At 44.9% G+C, this 27,675-nt stretch overlaps 1 protein-coding gene across 3 annotated transcripts; it reads left to right on the forward strand.

The window, feature by feature from the left end:
• atg2a (autophagy related 2A) lies at positions 1–27,596 on the forward strand. 3 transcript variants are annotated; one of them, XM_063188333.1, is made up of 42 exons: positions 1–537; positions 1,108–1,270; positions 1,406–1,555; positions 2,492–2,594; positions 3,349–3,487; positions 3,617–3,832; positions 4,266–4,365; positions 4,637–4,786; positions 5,205–5,338; positions 5,686–5,761; positions 6,272–6,524; positions 7,095–7,236; positions 7,851–7,949; positions 8,153–8,311; positions 8,624–8,936; positions 9,084–9,171; positions 9,371–9,530; positions 11,857–11,999; positions 13,392–13,522; positions 13,847–13,998; positions 14,305–14,455; positions 14,987–15,171; positions 15,501–15,581; positions 15,705–15,811; positions 15,966–16,058; positions 16,190–16,260; positions 16,378–16,454; positions 16,834–17,004; positions 17,274–17,400; positions 17,490–17,722; positions 18,054–18,286; positions 18,886–19,021; positions 19,662–19,880; positions 20,302–20,403; positions 20,560–20,644; positions 21,351–21,513; positions 23,191–23,260; positions 23,471–23,553; positions 23,730–23,851; positions 24,022–24,176; positions 24,493–24,645; positions 25,262–27,596. In XM_063188333.1, the coding sequence occupies exons 1-42, from the start codon at positions 367–369 to the stop codon at positions 25,496–25,498; spliced, it is 6,096 nt and encodes a 2,031-aa protein (XP_063044403.1). In that variant the 5' UTR covers positions 1–366; the 3' UTR covers positions 25,499–27,596. The 3 variants fall into 3 exon arrangements, with proteins under 3 accessions (XP_063044403.1, XP_063044404.1, XP_063044405.1); XM_063188334.1 differs by having other exon boundaries at positions 17,277–17,400; XM_063188335.1 differs by having other exon boundaries at positions 8,630–8,936.
• Positions 27,597–27,675: the final 79 nt, after the last annotated feature.

Raw genomic sequence — 27,675 nt, forward strand, 5'->3', positions numbered from 1 at the left:
CAGTGTGTGAAAACAATAAACAACCTCGGCCATAGGCAACGCGCAAGAGGACTTGTCAGTCCTTTATCGACTTGTACTTTAACGAAATACTCACAGGACACATTTTGGTGACGGCTGTGAACTTAACAGAGAACGCGTCAGGCCGGTGTTGCTCTTGACAAGAAGAAAAAGCACGAATATTTCGTGTCAGGAGAGGAAGTTACGGTTTAACGTACCCCTTCCTTAGCTCCAGCCAACTAGCCACCCGACAATTTGCCCGTGGTTATTTGTCCACTTTGTTTTGTTTGTTATGCAGTTACCGAAGAGCTTTTCTCGCCTAGGTTCTCATCCACCTTTCTGCTCCCTTACTCCCACTTCTCTGGCCCTATGTCTCGGTGGCTCTTCCCCTGGTCTGGCTCAATAAAGAAACGGGCCTGCCGATACCTTCTACAACATTATCTTGGGCATTACTTGCAGGAGCGACTGAGTTTGGACCAGCTTACGCTCGACCTGTACAATGGCAGCGGTGTCATTAAAGAAATTAACCTTGATGTCTGGGTAAGATGCCAGTATTTTGTTTGTGTGAGATCGTAAATGGATGTTGGCTCGCAAGTAAGCAGTGTCTGGGGCCAGAAAGGATGGCTAACAGATGAACGTAAAACTTAGCTGTGTGCTAGGCTTTCCACGAAATTTCGCAACCTAACTAGTACTCTTGGAGAACACTGGTCTTGGACATTATGGTCTTGACATGGTATTTCAGGACAGCAAACCGTGTTGACTGTGAAATGTCACAGCGTTTGACACGACATAGCCATAGCAAAGGTTTGTGTTTAGGTATTTACCAGCATTGCCTAGGGCTAACGTTAGCGAGCTAGCAGATTGTTTTGCTTGAAGATAACGTCAATCCTCCGGACTGTTTTGCTGTCCCCGACTTGGTAATCATGTGTACTGGTAATAACGTGTCGTGTCAGTAGTTGGGTCCATGTTATCGGTGTTTTTAAATGTCTTTTATACGTTCACAATGGTGCAACATCCATCTACCATTAATACGCTAGTACATTCTCAGGTTCATTTCCATCCCTTTGTTTACAAACGTAAACTTCTGTCTATGTTGTGTACGGCCCACAGGCGGTGAACGAGCTTTTGGAGTCCTTGGGGGCTCCTTTGGAGATTACGGAAGGATTCGTTAGCAGCATCGCCGTCACCATCCCATGGTCTGCACTGGTCACAGACCACTGTACCCTTGAAATTACTGGTTTACAAATTACATGTCGCCCAAAGTACAGAACAGGTGAGCAGTGCACCTGTCACCTCTGCTACTCACGGTAGTGGCTGACAACCGAGTCGTGTGTAAAACGGGACAAATTATTTAATTATTATTGGGCAAATATATTCTTGAATTCTACTTTGGTTTGTGTGAACACAGGAGGAGGATGGGACTCTCAGGGCTGGTCCTCCTGCATGACCTCCAGCATGCAGCTGGCCCAGGAGTGCCTAAAGGATCCGCCAGAGACGTCAGAAGAGCCGCCTGCACCTTTAGAGGGCCTGGAGATGTTTGCACAAACCATCGAGACAGGTGTGTGTGTGTGGCAGGAGATGTGTGACCTGAAAACAACAATGAATAGAGGTTAGGGTGGTAGGAAGTTATGTAGGTTTACCTTGGGGACATGTTCAGGGTTTAGGTATGTGAGCTGTTGAAATGTCACAACAAATAATATTTCCCTCCCATTCAGCTTTCAGAGAATATCCTACTTCTGTTGTGATTTGCATGTTATTTAGGCTGTAAGTTTATTTGTTGTCCTGTAAGAGACAGTTCGTTATTTATTGCCGGGGTCACCAGAGGAAAATTGGAGAGGGTCAGGTCATTTTTTACTTTGTTGAGGGGAGGGTCAACCAAACAAAATGTATCTGAAGGGGAGGGTCATTCAAAAATGTTTGAATCCAACATTCATTTAACAGCAACGTTGTTCAATCAACTTTTGTCAAAAAGTTTTCCGTAGGGGAGGGTCATGCATTTTTCTGGTGATGTCGTGGGGAGGGTCGTCTCGTCGAATTTTTGAAGCTCGCAAGGGGAGGGAGGATCATGCAAAATTTGACAACTAACACCCGAAGACCCCAAAAAATAACAAACAGTCCCTAACTGGACCTATATTTCCCTCTATTGGCCCTATTGTGTGTTCGATTGTGTTTGCTGGGTGGGAGTTCTGTGGAGAGGCTATGTGAGTGTAATGACAGCTGTTGTATCTCTGTGACAGGCTCTTAATCCTGTCTGTTATTAATAACCACCCTCTCTGGGGCTGATGATTCGCTATATCTTGCCTTTATCTGATTACACCTTTGTTCATTATATTATGTTTTATTACTCTTGTTATTTGGGCATCCCTCCTTGTCTGCTCACACATGGTGTGTGTGTGTGTGTGTGTGTGTGTGTGTGTGTGTGTGTGTGTGTGTGTGTGTGTGTGTGTGTGTGTGTGTGTGTGTGTGTGTGTGTGTGTGTGTGTGTGTGTCATAGTGCTTCGGCGGATCAAAGTCACCTTCCTGGACACCATTGTCCGGATCGAGCACCATCCCCTGGATTCAGAATCCGGGGTTGCCTTAGAAATGAACATCAAACGGTAAGAGTGTGAACTTCACTTGAACTTAGTCCTTTCCTCGAACAAGTGAGGCAACTGAACCTCTGGAAACATTGAAAGCCATGGTGCTAACTTTTTGGTCATATCTGATTCTGTCCGTGTGCACGTGTGTATGCACACTCTAAAGCAAACACAGTGGTAGAGGAATCAGCTGCCTGTGGTGATGACTCAATCCTATTCCGATTCTACAGTCGTGTAGGCCGTGCACATCAGACTGGCCCACTGTTTTCAAACAGTTCACAAGCAACTAGCCTTTTTCACCCACATACAGGGCCCATTGCTGGCTATGTGAACAGCACTGCCCTGCTATCATTCTGCAACACAAAATCAGCCACTATATGCACATATACTGTACTGAGAATCAATTCCGTTAAGTTTGCTGTAGTCTGTTGTGTAATTGTCATATTTCAATTTGCCAGTCATAGACTGTATAACTGGCACATTCTCCCAGAATTGTGCGATAGTATGCTGCCTCAGCAGATGTTTGCTGACATTTACTCCAGATGTATGACTATTGGACAAGATCACATTAGATTCTAATCCACCACTTGTCATTGCTTTAATTTTTTTGTTTATTTTGTAATTTTCCATTTGTTTATATTGTACATTCTCAAGTATCTAAGACCGTTTCAAATAGACTTCAGATGACACACTGTTCCTTGTTGTTTATGTCGTTATGTCCTGACATGTTCTTTGTTCTGTACACTGCCCCCTTTGGTTGTATGTGGTACTGCAGGGTGGACTATTGTGACGAGGCCGTGAGGGACTCTAGTCAAACGGTGCCTGTAGACATCCACCAGCCGCCTGCCTTTTTACACAAGATCCTACAGCTCAGCGCTGTGCAGCTCTTCTATGAGAAGATGGGAGGACCACGGGTATGACACACAAAGCACGCACTGCGCTACCAAATTTGAAAGTTTGATCTTTTCATTAATATTCACTAAATAATAAACTTTTGTGTGTGTGTGTGTGTGTGTGTGTGCGCACGTTTGCTCGCTCATTAGGAGTTGATACCTGATGATCAGCTGGATGGTGTTGAGGAAGAGGAGGAAGGCGAGGACGAGGATGACGATGACGATGATGAAGAAGAGGACGAAGATGGTGGCCTCCGCAGGCCTCCTCCCAACAGCCCCAGCCAGCCTCTGCTGATTGGCAGCTGCTCTGGCTTCATGGAGACCACCGTCAAGATCAAACAGAATGACATGCTGCCTGGTCCCAAGGTGCGTGCATGTGTGTGTTTGTTTATTTGTGTCCTAGCTTTTAAATGCAACTTATGTCATGTTTTCAGGTGCTTCTGATGCTGAGATATTTAGGTTTTTATAGGCTGAGGGCACCTTTTCCCAAAAAGGGCTTAGGCATTCAGCAGGCGTTTTTTGCAGGTGCCTTAGGCTTAAATAAATCACGTCTTCACACCTCGGTTTATCCCTGCACCCCCCACCCCCCCACCCCCACCCCTTGCTCTTATTTTCTCTTCCTCACTCTGCCTCTGCCCACTTTTCCCCCTCCATCCCTTTCTTCTGACAGCAAACGTTCTCTTTTTTTAACCATGTTCCCTCTGTCTCGTTTACGCCAAATCCATCTCTCCACATACCTCTGTATCTATTCCTCCATTTCTCTACACCACTCATGTCTCTCTCTCTCCCCACCCCGCAGCTGGAGTTGGATGGCAAGGTGGGCTGTCTGCACCTCTTGCTGAGCCCAGACCAGATCACCCACCTGACCAGTCTCCTTGAGGCCCTCTGCATCGAGACAGGTGACCTAGCAAGCGCGCAAACCATTTTCATTCCTTCATTCTTTTTGGGATACTATCATTATACCTAACAAATGCTACCCTACGTGTAATCGAGTCGTTCCCAAATATTTTCTGCTGGGACCTGCTTTTGGATTTTAGGTTTTTTTTGTTGTGTTGCCTGTTGGAATGGACAAAGAATCACATGAAAGAGAGACTTTTTGTGACCCTAGGCTCTCTTCTCTGTGACTGTGCGTCTGTGTGTGTGTGTGTGTACTCACTTGTGTGTCTGCAGAGCCGGCGGGCGCATGTGGCACTCGGAGTCGTCCGCTCGGTTCTGAGGATCTGCGAGTCATCGAGGAGGACCTGAACAAACAGCTGAGCTCGGACGCCACACTAGAACTCGACCCAGAACCATTCCTCATCACTGGCTGGGAGAATGGAGGTGTGTGTGTGGGTGTGTGTGTGGGTGTGGGTGTGGGTGTGGGTGTGTGTGCTGGAGAATGGGAATGTGCTACGAGACTTCAGCAAGACTTGTTTGTGTGTGTTTGGGGTGGGTAGAGTGTCAAAGCATATCTTCCAGGCATACCACCACAACAGGGGCTAGGTTAGGGATTAGTAATGGGTTAGTGGGTTAATTGGTTAGGATTAGTAGGGCCTTCCAGGCGCCACTGCCTGGAATGACCTACTGGAGGGGGAAAAGACACAGCTTTTGCACACTGAGCTTGTGCACACTGACATGTACTGTATGTATGGTATTCATCATCAACTTCCTGCAATTCTTGAAGGGTTGCATTTCACTTGGCAACACCATACTGACTGCTTTCATTTTGCTGTGTGTGTCTGTGTCTGTGTCTTTGCAGAGATGTTCTATTCCATGGGGCCAGGCATGACCAGCAGTGTGTTATCTGCACGTTCAGGCAGTGAGCTATCAGACAGCGATATGGAGTCGTCCATGCACAGCCAACATAGTTACACGCACCCTCTCTCTCCACAGGTCTGTTTGTGCTTGTGTGAATATAACATTTAATGTGCCTGTGTACATTGTTTTTGTGTTCGTTATATTAATGATAGTTTTTATCATCTATCCTTTTGCCCAGCATATTGTAATACTATGATAAGCCAGTAAGGTCACCCAGATTGTGCGTCAGTTGGAGTGCAATATTGACGAGCTGTGTAACCTGCATTTTCAACGAAACGAAACTAAACGATACATCTAGAAAGACCGACAGGACATATTGTTGAACCTAAGCCCAAATCAAACAATATTGAATGTCCTATAGCTCATGTTGTATGCATTGTGTATCCAGTGTGTGATGTAATGTGTGTGATTGTGCAATGCAGGGTATGCTCAACTGCCCCAGACGATATCCTGTAGCAGGATCCTTATCTTCTCTGCCCCAGTGTAGCCGGCCACCAGGTACACACACACACACACACACACACACCAAATGAATGTGTTTTTGTATGTCCGTAACTCCACTTTCTGTTTGCGAGGACCAGTGCAATACCACATGTCAAGTTTTGTTCAGAGGAGACATTGAGTTCTTTGTGGGGACGTTTGTGAGGAAGCACAGAAATGATTACCTTGGCCACTCGTTGACTTCCAAAGATATTCTTAGTCGAGTAAGATGATTCAAACTCTGCCCACCCAATGCAAACGAGTGTGCTCAAGTTCTGTCTCCTAAGGGGGCGTTGTCCCCTCCTTCTTCTCTTCTTTCTGTGGCATTTGGTGACTGCTTGCATAAGATGTGCACTACCGCCATCTACAGTGCCAAGGGAACTCCATTTATTCTCAACCAAAAGCCTCCAAAAGTCTCCTAAAGCGGCGTTCACATGACATCACATGGATCCAGGAAATTCAAAGGCTTGAATCATCTAACTCTACTCTACTCTCTTTGTTGACTTCTCTCTCTCTCTCTCCTGACAGGTCGATCCTCAGCTGGCAGCAAATCAGAGCCCATGAAGCCAGATGCTTTGCTGCGCCTCTCCCTGGGCGGAGTCACACTGACGCTGCTTCAACAGGACCCACCCCCTGGGGCAGACGGAGAGCCCTCATTGGCCGCTGTGTCCGAAGTATTCTTTAAAGAGCTGGCTTTCTTTAAAGACAGCATGTTCAGCGAGAGAGACTTTCATCACCTCAGAGCTGGCTTTAGCAAAGCCTGCCCGTATTCTCACATCAGGTACCCATACACATGCATCCACCCCTACTAGGGTGACGGGGAAAAAAATGACTTCACTAGTGTTAAGCTGTGGCCTACTGGTTATTAAGGAGTTGAATCAGAGGGTGTAGGTTAAAAGAAGGTTTTCCCCTTGACATTCATCCATGATGACTGAAATGCCCTTAAGTAGTAGTTCAGATACACCGCGCTCTTACTCAGGAAGTAGCTTAGTAAGACGAGACCCTGACGAAGGCAACAGCCGAAACGTTTGTCTACACTTCTGCTGCTATGTGAAAAATAAAAAATAAAAAGAAGAAAAGAAGAACCTGAGTGCGATCCACTTTCTCACCTGAAGTGCCCTTAAGCAAATCACCTGTACCCACACTGCTCCAGGAAATATAACCTTATGTAATTGTACCTGTAAGTCGCTTTTGGATAAAAGCACCAGCGAAGTGTAGTGTAATGTAATGGGGTGTGTTCTTCAAATTAGATGTGATGAACTCATCCGAATGCACAAAGATCAAAGAGGGTGAAGCATGTAATAAAACTGTCGTTTTTTGCTTCTCGTTTTTGTTTTTGTTTGTGTGCCAGGCTGACAGGAGCAGCCATGCAGATATCGTGTGAGATGCGAAGTGCTGGGCGGCACACGCACGCGGTCACGTCCGACCTGTCCTTCAGCAGACTGGAACTGCTCGAGTGTCTGTGGGAGAGCGGTGGGCCTCAGTATACTGAGGTATTGTGAAATAATACACACACACACACACACACCCTTAATCCTCAAGCTGCTTTGGCTGTGAGGGAGCACAACTTCAGTATACAGAGGTATATGCAGAGGTGTGTTAAATAACAGCAGTAGGAAAGTCCCAAATGTTCAAAATGCTTGAACAGCTCAATATCCTTGCATAGTTTTTGTCTCCATGCATTGCACATGATCATATAACTCAATATATATATATTTTTTAAGTCTAAAAAAATGTAAGAAAATGATGAAGTGTTTATATATTAGGCTTTTTAAAAAATGGGGTGTCTGCGGGCAGTGTGTATTTTGTCTGATCCCATGCTAGGTAGCTTATATGTTCCATTGAACCTGTATTACTGCTTTAACATGCAAGTATTCATGCATTAACATGTGTTGATGTTTTTGGAGTAGCAACTACAGCTAATGCCACTATTGTATGGATTTTTGTTTTGTTTTTACTGCATTATCTAAGAAGCATATCCATTGCTTGTATGTTAATAACCAATTACTAATTTATTTATGGACATTAGCTGTGGTTGTACCACCTGGCGTCTGCTACTTAAAAAAAACGCCATTGACCCGTGTACGTGTGTGTCCCTCTATCATAGCTTATCCAGTTTCAGACGGCGGGGCTGTTCACTGTCGGATCCACAGCTCGACCCTGTGCTCAGATACATCACAGCCTCACAGAGAGGAACATGCGCAAGGTGACACACACACACACACACACACACACACACACACACACACACACACACACACACACACACACACACACAATGTTGTGCTTAATCACTTGCATGTGTCTCTCTGGAGTTTTTCAAGATGGTAAACAAGGACTTTTTAAAATGTCTTTGCACATGTTTGTGTGTGTATGTACATGTGCCCCTGTGTGTGTGTGTGGGTGTAGGGAGCAAAGCAGCGTATGTTGCAGAGGACAAGTGTACTGCGTGTGGAACTTGGGGAGCTGACCTCTGAGCTGGACCTGGACTTCATCGGCCGCCTGGACTGTCTCAGCCGGGCACTGAGCTCCACATCTCAAACATCTGATTCACCCACAAAGTCACCGGTGGGTGGATACTAGCTAATATAATAACTCTAACTAGCCTCAAAGTTGTGAGAGCTTCCATTCAATCAGTAATCACTGTGATAAAAAAAACACTTCAGCATATGAATGTTTTCGTACTTGTTTGATTAACAATGTAGTGTTTTACAAGATACAGGAGGAATACATTTTCTATTTTAACATCCCATACTCTCTCGTGCGCGCGCTCTCTCTCTGTCTCTCTCTCTCTCTCTCTCTCTCTCTCTCTCTCTCTCTCTCTCTCTCTCTCTCTCTCTCTCTCTCTCTCTCTCTCTCTCTCGCTCTCTCTCTCTCCAGACCCAGTGTGTAGAGCAGCGTTCCTCCCTCACCCTCCTGTCCCCTCACGCCGTCCTGAAGCTCCGCTTCCCCATCCCTGACCTCCGACCTCCAGAGGAGCGGCGGCCCTTGACCGAGCGTGCCGTCCGAAGCGAGACCCTGAAGCTGGAGGTGTCTCAGCTCGAGATCCGAACCCAGTCGGGCCCGGCCGACGCACCTGCAGACACGCATAACAGGCAGACACATGGCACGCACACACCGCCCAGCGCAAGCGCATCCCAGACAGAGCTCAACCTCAGCACGCTGTTTGAGGCTACCTTCAACGACCTGCATGGTATGTGTGTTTCTAGGAAATGCAGATGCTACACAGATGTCATCATGCAGGCTTTCAATCTCAAAATGCAAGCTTTCATTTAGTCATTTTCTTGCTTTTCTATTCTTTCATTTCTAATTTTATTTCCTCTACCTTGTTCACCTACAGGTGTGTATGAAAACTGGGAAGGTGGGTCTTTCCCCTGTATTCGTGTCCAGAAGAGTTCTGACCCACAGAATCCTGACGCCTTCCCCAGGTCTGTTTGTGTCTCTGAGTGAATAAGATGTCACATATGAAGCAAGATGGTTACTCACTTAGCTGGGAAGAACCTGGTCACCATGTTCTTCTCCTTTCTGTCATCCTCTTCTGAATTTGTTGTCTCTCTGGCTCCCCCTCTTTCACCTTCTCTTTCACTCTCTCTGTCTCCCCTTCCCTTTCTCCCTCTCCCCTGGTAGGATCTCGATGCGAGCGAGGGGTGGTGCTGGAGCAGAGGCTATGGTGGGGGCTCTGCGGGACCTGGGCTTGGGTTCCATGTCTCTGGAGAACCCGTGTGAGATGCGTGAGAAGAACAGCTCACCGTTCTCATCCAACCGCACCATGTTCGAGACAGAGGAGGTACCTCGAAGACACACACACACACACAGACACATTTTGTTGAACAGTTTGTCACCTCATGAATACTAACTCAGGGTGTCCGCGGAGTCTAAAAAAGTCTAAAAAAGTCTAAAATTACACATTATCCATTTTAGGCCTAAAAAAGTCTAAAATATAGGGATTTTTTGCACTTGAGTCTAAAATTGAGTTTGAGTAATTTAAGACCTACGTTTCAATGCAAAATATCGACAAAGGATTAATGTTTATTTGTTCTGTTTTGCTCTGTTTTTACGTCCTTTTCCACGCCACTTTTTCTTGTATTGTGGCAGTTATGGTCTGTGTAGTTCTACATGAAATGTTGCTGTTTGTAACGTACAATAATAAAACTACAGATGTTATACGGAAATGTACTGTAGCTCCTCCTCCCCTTTCACCGCACAGTCTGACTAGAAAGCCCACGTTAGTGGTGTTATATCTAGACATGGTTTATATCTAGACGCTGTAAAAGCGATATTGGCGTTGCGTTGGCCATACATTAGATAACTAGTCTTCTTGACTGTCTTAAACACCTGGAAGAAGTTAACTAATGAGGGAAGTCAGTCACCACCTCATTGAAAAAGAACGGATTTCTATTTGGAAGGATGTCGATTAAAAACAGAAGACAAATGTGACAGTGCAAGCCAAGGGAATATGTCAGCACCAGTGTGAATCGTTGCAGGTAAGAAGTGATTTTTAGTCCTTGCAGTGGTGATGGAATAGTCAGGTGTTGGCTGTGGCTTAGCAGTCTAGCGTAGTTGTTAGCCTCAACGTTGGCGAAGCTTGATTGTGTCTGTGCGAGCGAAAGAGAGTAGCGACAGTGTGTGTGTGGCTAATCTGAAATTATGAGTGATTTAACAGTCGAATTCCCATGGAAGTGCCTTTGTTGTAGTCCTATTCTGTTTGATGCCTTGGTATTTTGTGCTGGTTCTGTGGTAGCAATTTGCAAACTGGTGGGCATTTGAGCTGTTACGGTCATGTCCACGCACAAACGTTTCGTGTGTGCTGTCACATGCACTTCTCATTAGCTCAAAGTCAGTCCGTCAATGTTTGAAAGACCTCAGGAGTCAAAGCACATGAAACATATTGTGCAATTCATTTAACAAAATGGATAAGATATGCTATGTTGATGGATGATTTAATTGTTATAACTCCGTTTTGCGTTTTCTTTGCCTGCTGCTTATGAATTGATCACCATTTAGCTTCACGTTATGCTGCTTGAAAATATGTTGAGCCTAAACTACGTCTACATCAAAAGAGCCCTAGATTTTAAATACCGTAGCCAGCTGCGCATTACCGACTCTCGCGCCGTGGCAGAATCTTTCTCGCGTCGCGCTCTTGAGCTGTCATGCAAGTTACACTCTCGCTTGCGTGAGACCTCTGGTACAACCCCCCTAAAACGAATAAAGCATGAATCTTTGGATTGAGTGGCATGGGCTGAGTTGGTCAAAACTATTTTGTTATTAGTATTAACTGCCACAAGACGTTCTCTTGGACACCTCCAATAGATGAAACAAATAAACGTCATTTTATGGCAGCATTTTATGGCAGTAGTGGTGTTAGCTCATGTTCTGTTCTTCTATCTTGGTTAGGTCCTCTTGATATAGGCTTGCACACATGGCAATCACATTTTGATTTAAAAACCTCAGTCAGTGCAATGTAAAGACAGGCTGTTCACAAATGCTGGCTTTGATAACTTGAAATTGTGAAAGCGAGCATTGCACCTTCTCACTGGTCATTTATGATCAGATCTCTTTATGCTTATAATATGCACTAGTGTGTGTGTGTGTGTGTGTGTGTGTGTGTGTGTGTGTGTGTGTGTGTAGTGTAGTGTGTGCAGGGCCACTGACAGCTTTTACCGGGCCCGGGGCTAAATCATCTGAAAGGGCCCCCCTCTCAATAAATACAATACAATTGGGTCCCAATTCTGAGGGGCCTCTTTCTCTGGGGCCGGGTCAACTGTCCCCTCCCCTGTCGGCTTCTGTGTGTGTGCGTGTGCTTTTGTGTGTGTGTGTGTGTGTGCGCGCGCGCGCGCGCGCATCAATTGACCACAATCTGGCTTTATTTCATTTTTTATTACTCCGCGAAGGTCTAAAATTTTGCCCATGATGGTCTAAAAAAGGTCTAAAAAAGTCTAAAATTTCACTTGTTAAAAGCTGCAGACACCCTGCTAACTCATGAGCACATACCTAAGCCTTCTTCATACATGCATCCATTTTCATATGAATGCTATCAGGAGATCCATTCAAATCCATGTGTCAGGTCAGTCGTATTCCATCTCCATTCACAGATCACTCTTTTCTTCCCTCAGATGGTCATCCCAGCAGACCCAGAGGAGATGCGTGTGTTTCAGGAGCAGTGTGTTAGTGAGAGCCAGTGTGTGGTCGACGTCATCCTCCCCAGTGCTTACATCCTCCTGCCCAGCAAGGAGGCCCTCAACAGTGTTTACAACAGGTAGCTCCTTAAAGGATTTATCCGGAGTTGGAACAAGTTTGCCTGATTTTTGCATGTTTGGGATGAAATACAGTCACTCTAGAGCAAAATCAAGGCAAAAGGATGCGTTTTGAGAAAGTTTGATAATATCACGTTAGCCTCGTTAGCCATATCAGCTGCTATGCAATATGATAGATTGCGGGCATCGTTTTTCGGTGCAAACAACATTTTAAAGTCTTGCACAGCTCAAAACGTCACACGTACCTCATAATATGTTGAGGCTATCCACACATAAACCGAAGTGTCCAAAGCCCTTCATGTATTCTTGAAAGGTCTGCAGAATGTGTTTTGTGAAGCTACTACCTTGAGAATATCTAAATTACGGTCAAGCCAACTATTTGACACTAAAGTCCACCAAGTAGATTGCCGAGTGCGTCGCATCATCAGCTGTGGTTACTCGCTATGGAAATAATCATAGCTGATGATGCGACGCACTCGGCAATCTACTTGGTGGACTTTAGTGTCAAATAGTTGGCTTGACCGTAATTTAGATATTCTCAAGGTAGTAGCTTCACAAAACACATTCTGCAGACCTTTCAAGAATACATGAAGGGCTTTGGACACTTCGGTTTATGTGTGGATACCCTCAACATATTATGAGGTACGTGTGACGTTGTTTTGAGCTGTGCAAGACTTTAAAATGTTGTGTTTTTGAAATGTGTGTAACCGCCGAAAAACAATGCCCGCAATCTATCATATTGCATAGCTGATATGGCTAACGAGGCTAACGTGATATTATCAAACTTTCTCAAAACGCATCCTTTTGCCTTGATTTTGCTCTAGAGTGACTATTTCATCCCAAACATGCAAAAATCAGGCAAACTTGTTCCAACTCCGGATAAATCCTTTAAGTCCTATTCAGGACACAAACACCCATTGTTCAACAGGAGATCCTGTAAAGGCACACTATGGAATGTTCACACTATACAGTACATACGTACCAGTACATTTGAAGAGCGGTGTGGATTTTCAGGAAGATGCTATGTGGTCTAAGACAACCAGGTTGGGGATGTGCTTGGTGGGGTTTTAAGTCCTTAACTTGACATTAACTTCAATTGTAAGGAAGATGCTCTTAGACAGAATAGTTTTGCTTTTAGCTAAGTCAGAGCTGTTATACGTATGAGAACATTTCAGTGTATGAATCTTCAGCATATTATATGTTTTTATATTTGTTTGATTAACAATGTAGTGTTTTGCACGATACAGGAGGCAAAACTTTTCTATTTCACCGTCCCACCGTCTCTCTCTCTCTCTCTCGCTCTGTATCTCTCTCTCTCTCTGTATCTCTCTCTCTCTCTCTCTCTCTCTCTCTCTCTCTCTCTCTCTCTCTCTCTCTCTCTCTCTCTCTCTCAGAATCAATAATGATTTGTTGATGTGGGAGCCTCCTGTGACTTCCTCTGCTGAAACGGGGAAGCCCCGCTCCGCCACTCACCGCTCGCCTCAGGACGACGAGTTCCAGCTCTGCAAATCAGCTTTCAAGCTTGGTAAGAACCCAACGTCTTCCCATACCTTCACATGTTCAGCCAGTCATGCTCTAGACCCCTGACAGTTTTGAAAGGAAAAAAAAAAACATTTTAAATGTCTCAAGTTTGTCAGTGAGTATTGCATGTCAACCTTCTTCATCTATGCATACACACACACACACACACACACACACACACACACACACACACACACACACACACACACACACAAACAGCTTCATTTTGTGGTAATGTTGGTGTTCCTCTCTCTCTCTCTCTCTCTCTCTCTCTCTCTCTCTCTCTCTCTCTCTCTCTCTCTCTCTCTCTCTCTCTCTCTCTCTCTAGACTCTGACTCAGATGAAGAGGATCAGTTCTATTCATCTAGCGAATCAGTACGTCGGAAAAAGTCCTTACCTCAACCTGACCATACCCTTAGCACGCTGTCACTGACTGTACTAATAGGAAAAGGGCGCGTCCATGCCATAACGGACAGCAAGGTAGGCCAATTGCTCTACTTCAACAGATGTCTCAAACAGGCCCATTGACGAGGTCAAATTCAAACCATTTCTAACCATCATGCAAAATGTTCAGTCTTAGAAAGCATTTCAATAAGCATCTTTAACACCTAGTGTGAATCAAAAATTTCTCCACAAACTGAAATTGAAATTGAAGATTAACTGTGGTTTAATGAAAAATCTCAACTCACAAAAGCATTAATTATTAGCAACCGAGACAGTCAAATCTAACTAAAATACCTATTTTAATTCCTGTCTGTTTCGTATGTTTGCCCTCTCACCCGTAAGAACGAAGCTGGGCGCAAAGTGGAAATGAGCCATGGAGAGTTTGTGTTGGATATAGAGGGCGGGAAGATGTTCAGTGTGGCAAAGCATCAGAACAACCCCCATCTCAGCTTCCTGACTCTCGAGAGCAAAAAGGTGGAGCTTCACCACAGAGGTGAGCACATAGGTTACATTTTGTTGATTAATGATTTAATGATTAATTAAACTATATTATTCACTTCTACAGTGAATAAACAAAATCGTTAAAGGTACACTGTGCAGGAAATGGTCAAAAAAGGTACTGCAACTATGTTGCTCATTGAAACTGGGTTGCATATTGCCAAATTTGATCTTTTCATGAAAGTTTACTAAGTAATAAACTAATATTTTCTAGTATGGCCCAAGTAGAGTCATTTTTGCAGCTAAAAATGTCTATTTCTGGACATTCAAAATGGCGAATCATGGAGAAGTTCCCCCTTTTAAGTGCAATTTTACCAGTCATAATGAATACTTAGAATTTGATGGTGGTGTTAAGTATTCATGAAAAAGGTAACATTAGTAAATGGGTAGCATGAATTCTGGAAATAAACAACTAAAAATCTTGCACAATGTACCTTTAAAATAAATAGTCAAAAACAAAAATGTTTTTCCCTAGCCTTTCAAACTCTTTATCTTCCCTTATCTCAACTTGATATTCCTTCCACAGCTGTTGTTCCTGACTCGCCCCTCCCAGCTCGGTTGGAGATGCCCAGATTCACTGCCCCCGAGTACCTGGATCCTACCATCTACCCCACAGAGGTGGGGGTGAGCAGCGTCTGTGGGCGGGAGACGGATGTGCAGATGCTCTCTACTGCCATCAAGATCACACTGGACCCTCAGAGAAATGTGAAGGTCAGTGTCTAGCCTTTGTAGCAATGTGCTGCTTTTTTACCATATCTACAACTACATGTATGGTATAATGTACACGTATGTATATGCTATGGTGTGTGTATTCAGTTTACATTGTTACATTCAGGTTGCTACATTGTTTGTGAATCCTTTACTTTTTTCCATGATCACACCTAATGTGTTTTTGTGTGTGTTGTTTTTGTGTGTGTGTGTGTGTGTGTGTGTGTGTGTGTGTGTGTGTGTGTGTGTGTGTGTGTGTGTGTGTGTGTGTGTGTGTGTGTGTGTGTGTGTGTGTGTGTGTGTGTGTGTGTGTGTGTGTGTTTCGTTTTTAGGAATTTCTGGTTGCGCTGCGTCTCCGTGGTGCAACATTACGACATCACATGGCACTGAACAATCACAGCTGGCACGAGCAGGTAGGTCACCTATGGACGGGGAGACAGGGCTCAAATCATGAACGATTCGAATGACATCAGACTTGGACAACACTTGGTTAGCTGATCACAACGTTTATTTGTGTGCGTATTTGTGTTTGGTAGCTGGTTGATGCATTAGATGTGGTGGATGATGATATCTTGGGATACACAGCCCCTGCTGTCATCACTGTTCTACACACACACTTGGCCTCCTGCGCAGTTGACTACAGGTAATGCACACACACTCTCACACACACACACACACACACACACACACACACACATTGACCAGATATGCATTTGGTGGGTGCAAAACACAACATGTCAACACACATCATAATGCAAATATTGTATATTTCTCTTCCTTCCCCATGTTGCCCGCAGGCCCCTCTATCTCCCTCTGAGAGTGCTGTTCACAGCAGAGTCCTTCTCCCTGTCCAGCAACATCATAGTGGACACGGCCACCTTCCATCTCAGGTAACCTGCCATCCCAATCCTTACTTTACGTTACAATACATTCACGTGTTATGAGTTTACTTCTAACAATTTCCATATAGCTGTGTTTGTGTGCACTGATTGGCCTGTTATGTATGTGTATATGTGGTTAGGTTTATCCTGGATGACTCTGCTCTATACTTGTCTGATAAGTGTGAGGGTGACACCGTGGATCTAAGAAGAGGTAAGCAGACATGTGTCTGTGTAATCACTTGTATTTATGAAATATAGGTTTATTGATTTCTCTTTGGAAGAAAATCTATTTGGTGTAAACTTGTGATTTGAATCTTTTGTTTGACAGATTATGTGTGTGTGCTGGACATCGACCTTTTGGAGTTGGCCATTACCACCTGGAAAGGCGGTGATTCTGGAAAACTGGTAAAAAAAAAGACTCAAAATATTACGACAAGCTTGCTGATAAACAGAGAATATCTCACTCACTCATGCAGCATTATGAGCAAACTGACTATGCTTAAAATCAATGTCAGACATGGCTAGATTTCATATTTAATTTTGCTAAAGATGGCCGTCATCAACCATGAATGACATCCAAACTTAAACAAAGGATAGACAATTCTTCCCTTTTATGCTTTCTGTTTGTTATTCTGCTTTTTGCGGTTTGCTGATAAAGGTTTTCTCTCTTACATGTTCGTAATCATTAAAAATATCAATTCAAATAGCCTCACATATGATCACCATGATCCTCCCCCTCCTCCTCCTCCTCCTCCTCCTCCTCCTCATTCCTCTTCACCCCCAGACTCAGCCGTTGTTTGAGCTGCGCTGCTCCAATAATGTGGTGCACCTGCACACCTGTGCCGACTCCTGTGCCGCCCTCATCAACCTGCTGCAGTACCTGGTTGCCCAGGGTGACCTGCACCCCCCGCCCAAACACACGTCCCCTACTGAGATCGCCGGACAGAAGCTGCCGGTAAGCTGCCCAAGTTGAATTTGAATTAAAACAGAGACTACTCCTGATGGATATTGCACTACTCTGCACTCTGCATTTCATCTGTTCGGTATCTGTGCAGAGTGCAAATGTGGAATGCAAAGTCTACATATGGAGCAGATTATTTGATAATTCATTTTAATTAAGTGATTGTTCTATAAAGTCCTTTTGCTTTAGACCTTGTGTAAATTCCTTCCTTTTTCATTCCTTCTTTTACTCTGCTTCTTTTACTCTGATCCCTATGACCTAAGAAGCTCTCAGAAAGCCCAGCCTCCCTCCCACCGTGCCCCCCTGCTGAGACTGCTGAAATCAACCAATACGACCTTGCCGATGCCTTGATTGACACAGAGAAGAGCCTACGAGATGAGAGAGATTCTGGTGAGACTTTCCTTTTACAAATGGTTGTTTGGTGTTGAGTATGGTAATTGTATTGTCCTCCTGGCTGACTGGCTGTATTTGACTGGCAGGTTCTCCCTCCTCTGCGCCGCGGGCCTCACCGGTCTCGGTTTACCTATTTCCTGGTGAGGCTCCTAAGCCCCGCCCAATCATGCTGGAGGGGGAGGAGCTGGAGATGGAGCTGGAGGAAGAGGTAGCCACGGCAACGGAGGCGCACGCTGACATGATGTCAGATGAGGGCTCCGAGGGCTCCACAGACAACGATGACTTCTGCATCCTCGAAGCACCGGGCATGGGCATTCCGGTCAGTGCGTGTGTGTGTGTGCGTGTGTGTAATTGCGGGTCTCTGATCTCTTGGTTAGTGTGTGTGTGTGTGTGTTGCCTTTACTGTGGTTTGTGAGTGTGCAACTTATACAGCTCGCTTATGAGAAAATGGATGCCAAAACAAATGGATGCTACACAAAAGCTTTTAGTGCACCAATAACATTTCCCTTTGAAATGGATGCAACGCAAAAGCTTTTAGAGCACATATCACATTTCTCTTAGATTTTTTTTTTATCGCTGCTCTTCACTTTCCATTATCTCAACCCATGTCCTCTGTTCCCCACCCCTTCCTCTCCTCTGCTCTCCCCCAGCCCCGCGATGGCGAGCCTGTGGTGACGGTGTTAAACGCGGGCCCCATCCGCGTGAAAGACGGCTACTTCTCCCGGCCCAGAGGCAGCTCGGACCTGCTGCGGGCCCCCTCGCGCTTCCCCGTGCCCCAGACCCGCCTGGTGCTCAAGGAGATCTCTGTGGTCTGGCACCTGTATGGGGGCAAGGACTTTGGGGGCAAGCCGGCACTCTCTCTCGCCCACCAGCACAGCCAAAGGTACCGGGATAACTGTACATGTATACTCAATTGTAAACAGCAGATAAACATACAGACGCGTGCGCGCGCACAGACAAAACCAAGGACATGTTCAACATACTGGAGGACAGTCAGTGATGCACACACGCAAATACCATTGTAGAAAAAGCTGTGCAGTCATTTACATGCTCTTCTATGAGCGTTCGCATGCACGCATCCACACACACCTATGCACGCGTACACATGCACACACACATCATTGTAGAAAAAAGTTTGCTGTGCGCACATTTACACACAGTACATTTGGTCAAACTTCTCTGTATGTCTATAGGACAGTCAGTGATGCACACAGGCACACGCTCAAGCTGTGCAGTCATTTAGATACATTCTGCTCCCAATGCTTAAAGGCATGCACAAACAGGTTTGCTGTGTGCACATTTACACACAGAGCTCTAAATTAACTCAAGCCAACTGGTCAAATGCTGGTGAAACTTACTAGCCACTTTGACCCATTAGTGAGTGTGTGTCTGGCTATCTACTAGCCATTTTGGCTGGTGATGAAAAAAAGTGTATTTAGAGCCCTGTTTACATGTGGTCACACTTCTCCGTTTGTCCTGCAGGGGTCGCTCTGCTCCTCCTGGGGCACGTGGCTCCCCGTCCCGCTCCGTGGCTCCCTCCCGCCCACAGAACTCCTGGCGCTGGCATGGGGGAAGTGGACGCCAACACACGCTTCTCATGGAGATTCAACTCACCAAGGTAACGTGTGTGTGTGTGTGTGTGTGTGTGTGTGTGTGTGTGTGTGTGGGTGGTTGTGCATGAGTGTGTCCTCAGTACACCCTGATAAACTTGGTGCAGTGTATTCTTGGTCATTTCATCTTTTGTGTATCCTCTTCAGGATGTTTCTGGTGAATGCTTTCTGTGTGATACAAAATTATATTTTAAACTGTAGTCTGTTGGACTCATTCTTGAATCTAAACCTAATATTTTTATAAAAAATAAAAGGAGCAGAGTATATAGTTTTCCACAAAACTTGTATTGTTTTAAATGTAAATGTATGACACATTAACGGACTTCTTGTGTTTTTTGTATGTTTGGTGGATACTTGGCTGTATCTCTCTGTATCCCTTGGTCTGTTTTAGTAGATCTCCTGCTCTTACACCTAGTAGTGGTTTTGATACTGTACGTTAAGCTCATAATTCTGTCACTGTGAAGTACTCTGTGACTAGCCTGGCTCTCGCGCAGACCCTTCGTGCTTCGTGCATCTTCGTTAAACTTTGTGAGCTCGCAACCATCGTGAGAACCAGGTCACTCTGTGACTACCTTGTCTGTGAACACACTAAACACAGCTCTGCATAAGTGCACTTTACTGACTTGACTTACTTGAATGTGTGACCAGGTGAGCTTCCAGCACGAGTCGTATGCGGTGTGTTCCCCGGCGACGGTGGCTGGAGGGGAGGAGGGCGTGTGTGTGAGCGTGGGCGAGCAGCCCGTCTCCCGCCAGGTCTTCATTGTCCAGGAGCTGGAGGTGCGCGATCGCCTGGCCTCCTCGCAGATCAACAAGTTCCTCTACCTGTACACCAGCGAGAGCATGCCGCGCAGAGCCCACTCCAACATGGTGAGCAGGCACACACACACACACACACACACACACACAGAGTAATACCACTGTATGCAAGTAATTCGATACAATATTCACAAAGCATGTGAATGTTGAATGGAGCCCTTATGTTGATTGACTGACTGAATTTATCAGTACATTTTAACTGACGTATAAACACTGCATGAACAGTATCAACTCTCACGGCCAACGCATTTTTATGAAGGATGAGTGACTACTAATATTATACACACAAGAAACAGTGCACACAATCATCAATATAGACAAGTAATACATGGAACAAAGCCATCAACGTCGGCAACAACAGGCGAGCATGGTGCGTGACTGGATAACAATATAATTCAGCAAAACTCATTCTGTATTTTCTATAATATCTATAACGTGATAACGCATGTGTGTGTGTGTGTGTGTGTTGCAGCTGACGGTGAAAGCGCTGCAGGTGTGTCCGGAGTCAGGACTGGGAGGCCCAGAGTGTTGCCTGAGGGTCAGTCTCCTGCCGCTGAGACTCAACATAGACCAGGTATACTCACTCACACACACTCACTCACTCACTCACACACACACGCACGCACGCACGCACGCACGCACGCGCGCGCGCACACACACACCTTGTACATATGCACATACAATTTCAGACACTAATTTTTCCACTCAATTTTGTCTTTCTTGTTTCCAGGATGCCTTGTTCTTCCTAAAGGACTTCTTCAGCAACATGGCCTCTGGGGTGAACCCCTATATGCCAGTAGACCTAGCTGCTGAAGGTAGGAGCAACACCTTTCTCTCTCTTTCCCTCTCTTTCCCTCTCTTTCTCTCTCTATCTCTCTCTCTCTCTCTCTCTCTCTCTCTCTCTCTCTCTCTCTCTCTCTCTCTCTCTCTCTCTCTCTCTCTCTCTCTCTCTCTCTCTCTCTCTCATGTGCATCCTCTCTCTCTCATCCATCATTTAAAGTGAAAGTGAAAGCCCCATTGGGAAACTCCAACTCCCATTGTCATTGTGACACAGCACTCCACAGCACACAAGTGAACACTGCACACAACGAAATTGCATTTATGCCTCACCCGTGCAAGGGGGCAGCCCTCAGTGGCGCCCCATGGGGAGCAGTGCGGTGGGACGGTACCATGCTCAGGGTACCTCAGTCATGGAGGAGGATGGGGGAGAGCACTGGTTGATTACTCCCCCCACCAACCTGGCGGGTCGGGAGTCGAACCGGCAACCTCTGGGATGCAAGTCTGACGCCCTAACCGCTCACCCATGACTGCCCTCACACACATTTGTATATGTAGATATAAAAAGATCTTAAAATACATATTTATTCATATATTTAGTCTTTTGATCTTTATTTTACTGTTCTGTAGTGTTGTTGGTGTTGTGTCGTCGTTGCGTTTTTCGTTGTCCTCAAGTTGTTTTCTGTATTCTACAAGTACAATGAACTTGTTTTATGGTTGACTTGACTCTCTGTATGTCTACAGTGAGACCAGAAGCAGGTCAGCAGAAGCAGGGTGATGAGTCGGAGACAGTGGCGGGGCCTGGCCTGGGTCCAGACCTGACGGCCTCGGTGGAGACCACCTTCAGTGAGCAGAGCTCCTCCTCGGCCGGCTCCTCCTCCTCCTCTGAGCAGCCCATCTACTTCCGGTAAGAACCTGACTGCCTCTTTGCTACTTTTATAATAGTAATAAATAACAATAATAATATTTATTTTAAGAGTGTACTATCACACCGGTGTGACGGGAATGTTCGGGCAGTGAAAGTTCTATAGAATTCTGGGTGCCATTCAATAAAATTTGGAATTTTAGAATCTTGCATTGTTATAGAACACATTCTTTTTATAGAATGTTCAAAAACCCACTCTCTGTTAAAGTGCAGTATCACCATTTATTATATGGTTGTGACGTCATCTGTCGAATGCTCCATTCATTTCAACGGGGCTCCCCAACGTTCGGACGTCTGTTATTTTTCGATAACGGACGGGTTGGTCTATAACAGACCGCTGTCAATGGCAACAAGACTTTTCACTGCTAAAGCGACTTTTCAACAAGACTTAATCAGCTGCTGTGATAGACAGCGTTGGCTACCGCTGTCAATGGCAACAAGACGTTCACTGCTAAAGCCACTGGCTTGTATAGCCTACAAGTCAGTGGCTAAAGCGAATGTTTCATATCACTCCGCAGGGGGTCCGGTCTTTTGTCACTCTAATCAGCTGCTGTGATAGACAACACCTGTTGTCCTGGCTACCTAGCTGTTGCCTAGCGGTGTTCCACAACGGCACTGTTTTGTTTTGCGCAGCAACAATCTTAACATTAAATAGGCCTAAAGAAATGTCCCCGCCATGTGTGAATCATTTAAGTATATCCATATAATAAGCGGGTTAACTTTCGGCGAGTCGGTCGCTTTGTGGAATAGCAGCACTTCAGAGAGAACAAGACCCCTCCGCTCCGCGTCGGGGTCTAAAGATTCTCTCTGTCGTGCTGCTATTCCACGGTAGCGACCTTCTCGCCGAACGTTAACCCTTACATAACATAGTCTCAAACAAATAGTAATTAACTCATTATAAAAATTCTAAAAGAAAATAATGAGGAAAATAAAAATGATGGGAAAGTAATCAAAAAGTATGGTAAAAAGTGAGCTTAATAATTTAAAACAAAATTATAGGGGGAAAAAATGGAACAACAGCAAAAGAAAAGCTTTAGGAACCTCAGACATAATTATCAACAATCAGACCAATGCATTTCATACCCTGCCATAATGAGATGAAAACAAAAACCAACACAGTGTCTGGCTGTACATTCTTTGGACACAGTATGGCTCAGTGACATCCAGTGGATGTTTGGCAATTCCAATCAGGAAATACGGTCTGCTGCTGTAGACGTTGAAAATGCTTCACCTCCATTAAACTGAATGGAGTCTTGGTATCCTTTGCACTACACACAGTCATTAGATTGAGTGAGTGATCAGCTGGATTTGTTCTAGGTTTATCATTTATGAGTTAATGTATGCAAGTGTGTATACAAATGTGTGTAAGTGACAGATATATTGGATCTGTGCACTTAGTGCTTTGTGTATGCTTCTGGACACCTGTCCTGTGGGATATATAAAGTTTTTTTCTACTCAATAGACAAAAGCAAAGTACATCCACTATGCTATTATTGAAAATCATTGCGTTTCATATCTCTCTCTCTCTCTCTCTCTCTCTCTCTCTCTCTCTCTCTCTCTCTCTCTCTCTCTCTCTCCCCATTATACTTCCATGGCCCTCTCCACTGTCTATCTCTCCTCCTTCCTGTCTCTCCTGTGTCCCACCCTTCCATATGCCAGTGAGTTCCGCTTCACGTCTGAGGTGCCCATCTGGTTGGACTACCAGGGCAAGCATGTGGTCATTGAGCAGGTGAGTCCAGAAAGAAGCCATTCCTCACATATGAATAGTGAGTGCAGCACCTTCACACACTTAAAATCGTCCTTCAGCCTGCCTTCCAAGTTTTCAATTTCACTCATGCAATATTAAGTTACGCTGTGCATGCTTTTCTTGTTTTTGGTTATCCTGAATAAACCGAGTGCTAGAGAAAACCCTAATGCTTTTTTTATGTCATTTACACAGGGTACCTTTGCGGGAATTCTGATTGGATTAGCCCAGCTGAACTGTTCTGAACTGAAGCTAAAGCGACTGTGCTGCAGGCATGGGTCAGCCCTCTACCATTACACTGCTCCTTTACTGTTCCTTCATTTCACACTTCTTTCTTTCTTTCTTTCTTTCTTTCTCTCTTTCTTTCTTTTTCCTTCTACCCTTTCCAACGTTGCCTTTGTTGTGTAAACTATGAATTCCATAAATGTTTCCTTTGTCTTGGTTGTGCCTCCAGTCTGCTGGGGGTGGATAAGGTGATCCAATATGCTGTGAACGAGTGGTTGACTGACATCAGGAAGAACCAGCTGCCAGGAATTCTGGGTGGTGTAGGCCCCATGCATTCTGTAGTGCAGTTATGTGAGTACTTCTTCAATGTGCTCTTTTCTTTTACTGTAGGTTCTTCCTTTGAGTGATGACGGTTAGACAATCCAGCTACTAAACCTCTACAAGATTAACATTCTCTCTCTCTCTCTCTCTCTCTCTCTCTCTCTCTCTCTCTCTCTCTCTCTCTCTCTCTCTCTCTCTAGTCCATGGAGTGAGGGATCTGTTCTGGATGCCCATAGAGCAGTACCGGAGGGATGGCCGCATTATCCGTGGCCTCCAGCGGGGGGCAGCATCGTTCGGTACATCAACTGCAGCAGCAGCTCTGGAGCTCAGCAACCGCTTGGTGCAGGCCATCCAGGTGATTACCCTCACACATGCATTCATACTCATGAACACGATACTAGTGCTTTATTATTATTATAATATGCTGATAAGCCTGCTGTTGAGTAAAGCAATTTTTGTGTGAAAAAAGATGCAATGTACACATGGCACACAAATGCTTTACACTCATATTGTATGCACATACGCACATAGTATTGACGCTCTCAAGTACAAGCACAAATGAGCTTGTATTCACAACCATATAAACGCTAATTTCAGCAAACCTTTTCATTTTTGTGCAAATATGTCAATTCAGTTGTGTGAAAGTATGTCTGGCTCTGTGTTTGATTAAGGCCACGGCAGAGACTGTTTACGATATCCTGTCGCCAACCCCTCCTCTGACGCGCTACATCACGGAAGGACGCCCCACCCCCAGGCCCAGGCGGACCCCTCAGCCTGCCGACCTCAGGGAGGGCGTGGCCAAAGCGTACGATACCGTCAAAGAGGTAGGCTCTTCTCTCGTCATACCCCTGTCTTGGTAGAAGTATGGCTGGACTTAATTATCAGCCCAAAGAAATGCTTGAGAGAATGCATGTTTTATACTATACTCCGCCCACCCAATTCAAAGGAGTGTGCACAAGTTTGGGCTCCTTAGGGGGCGTTGTCCCCTCCTTCTTCTCCTCTTTCTGTGGCATTTGGTGACTGCTTGCATAAGATGTGCACTACCGCCATCTACAGTGCCAAGGGAACTCCTTTTTTTCTCAACCTAAAGCCTCCAAAAGTATCCAAACTGGAGGTCTCCTAAAGGGGCATTCACATATCACGTCGATCTAGAAATACACAGGCTTGAAGTATCTTGCTCTAATCTACTCTCTTTGCTATTGCATTAAGGTAAATAACATTTAACTGACGCTTTCATCGAAAACAAATTACAGGGATTTTAAGTACAGGGTATTGGTTACAATTCCTGGAACAGTATGGGGTTCCCCCATGAACTGTATGTACGTGGTGGTGACTAAATGATGTATAGTGGGCATGTTATAAGAGCAAAGCATTGTTTTGTGGGTCTAGTTTGGCCTTGTGCATATTTGAAGTGTTTTTGTGTGTGCGTGTGCTTTGCAGGGTGTGATCGACACTGCACAGACGCTGTGTGTAGTGGCGTCTCGGGGGCACGAGCAGAAGGGCTTGCCCGGCGCTGTGGGCGGAGTCCTACGGCAGATCCCGCCCACCGTGGTGCGCCCGCTCATCGTGGCCTCCGAGGCCACGTCCAACCTGCTCGGCGGCATGCGGAACCAAATCAAGCCGGACGCGCGCAAAGAGGACTTCTTAAAGTGGCGCACAGAGGAAGGACAGGAGTGAGGAGATGGCTTGGGCCTTGATGCCATACAGCGGATAGACATACATTGGATGACATCAAATGTTAACCGTGTGTGTGCGTGTGTGTGTGTGTGTGTGTGTGTGTGTGTGTGTGTGTGTGTGTGTGTGTGTGTGTGTGTGTGTGTGTGTGTGTGTGTGTTTGTTTATCATAAGAGAAAGTATGTCCTTTCATCTGTCGACAAAAGAGCATCATGAAGCAGCATGCTTGCTTGTGTGTGCGAGTGTGTGTACGAAAGTGTGTTTGCTTTTGCTTCTGTTTAACGTGTGTTTGTGCATGGGTTGGATGTGCATTTTGCAAGATACAAGAACAAGTAAATGCAAAAACACACTTGCAAAGACAAACCACTATGGTATGAATGAGCGCCAGTATTCTTTTCAAGCTTCCACTTGTCTGCCATCTCGCGTACATACATTACACACAGACCTTTTTGTGAACACGTGAATTTTGATGACCTGACTAGCACCAGAGATTTGGTGTATCAAAGAATATGTCTGTTTGTACTTCTTGCTTTAGTGTTTTTGTGAGTGAAAGTTTGTGAAGGTGTCACTATAATGGTTGCCTTTATGTAGGTGTGTGCGTGTGTGTGTGTGTGTGTCTTTATTTCTGTCTTTCTTTCACATCTTTACAGATGTTGTGTGCCATAATTCTGTATGTTTTTTTTTAAACATGCGGCCGCCCAGACTCAGTGTGCTGAGTATTTCTGTTGATTCTTCCTTTTAAGAGTCAGTATATAGAGCATCGTCCTACACTAACCCTCGAATGTTCAGATTCTGCAGTGAACGCGCCACCTTGCGGCCTATAGTTTTCTGCTCATTCTTGCGAATCGCAATGTTGTTACCCTCATATCAGTCACCTGTACGTAGAGGCATGTGATACGCTAACCATTATTTTGGCCATCTGCTACAACGAAAATATCGATTAGCTTTGTATTTGCCGTCATCTGTGTGTGCTAACAAGCTAACAAGTCTTTCATCTGATTGCTGTTGGCAATTCAGCAGTTTGTTGTCATCTAGATATCCGGCAAGCACTGAATATGCATCTTTTACCCATATGTAGGGACCTGACAATTGTCTGTATAGCAACACTAACATTTCAACAAAAATGTATAATTAAAAATTATTTGCTGCTCATACAGTGCAGAAATGCAATGTATGCTTGTCAATATCTATTCAACCAGTTGAATCGTGTACCATTCTTCCCCCTTTTTATCACCTGCCCGTTGACATTTTTTCCTCCTCTCTGCAACATATTTGACATGTTTTGTGCATTGAGGTTAGCAACTTAATTCTGATCTGCTAACGCTACACATTTTGGTTAGCATCCTGCCCAGGTGTGATGAGGTATCCTCATTAGCCGTGTCTGCTGAATGGCTGTTTGGTGCTTTTTTTACATGTCTCAAAGATGTCTGATTCAGGCTGAGCTTGCCCTTCAAGCCAATGAGTCTGGACCTTCCCCAGAAACATGTGTCCTTTATGGAACCCTCTTGCCCTCCTCTCTCCGAAGAGGAGTAGGAGCCCTATCCCTTGGCTTTTTGACTGACTCGCTTGTCTTGCCTTCCTGTATTTGCTTTTCATCCGGTTCTGTTTTGTTTCAATTAGCTTTATTTTATTTTTTGAGCCCGGACAAGTAGTCTTTTATTTTGTAATTATGAGTTAGCCTTGTGTTTGTAATAATACTAATCATATTCATGGAACTTTGTGTGAGCGTGATGGTCCCTTGTTTTAGGAGTTCTGTGGGGGAGTTTTTACTTTTTTTCCTGGGTTGATATTTTACATCTGTATTTTAATGTGTAAGGGAAGTGTGGAGTGTGTGTGTGAGAGGGAGAGAGAGAGCGAGAGAGAATGCATATTTGTGTTTTTTGTGTTTGAGGGTGAGTGTAGCTGTATACTTTGTCTCCAAAGGGTGTTTGCAACTGTGTGAGTGTGTGTGTATGTGTATGACTGTGATTCACTTGTCCGTGTGTTTTATGTAATTATTACTCTCATCAGAGGCTGTAAGAATGACTTGTACAATACCAAGACAATGTGTAAACAAAACTTAATACAAAAATAAAATGTGTACATTACAAAAAAAAATACATTTCTGAAGTGCTTACCCGTGTGTTGCGATTTTTAATTGGACTTCAGTTCTTGTGTATGTTGTCAGTGATTGATCCATG

The sequence above is a fragment of the Engraulis encrasicolus genome, chromosome 22 (assembly GCF_034702125.1).
Source record: "Engraulis encrasicolus isolate BLACKSEA-1 chromosome 22, IST_EnEncr_1.0, whole genome shotgun sequence".
NCBI classification, from domain to species: Eukaryota; Metazoa; Chordata; class Actinopteri; order Clupeiformes; family Engraulidae; genus Engraulis; species Engraulis encrasicolus.

Coding starts and splice junctions, on each gene's coding strand:
- atg2a (XM_063188333.1), top strand. CDS start 367: ATGTCTCGGTGGCTCTTCCCCTGGTCTGGCTCAATAAAGAAACGGGCC. Junction 16,059..16,189: donor ACGGCCACCTTCCATCTCAG/GTAACCTGCCAT, acceptor ATATGTGGTTAG/GTTTATCCTGGATGACTCTG. Junction 23,852..24,021: donor GCATTCTGTAGTGCAGTTAT/GTGAGTACTTCT, acceptor CTCTCTCTCTAG/TCCATGGAGTGAGGGATCTG.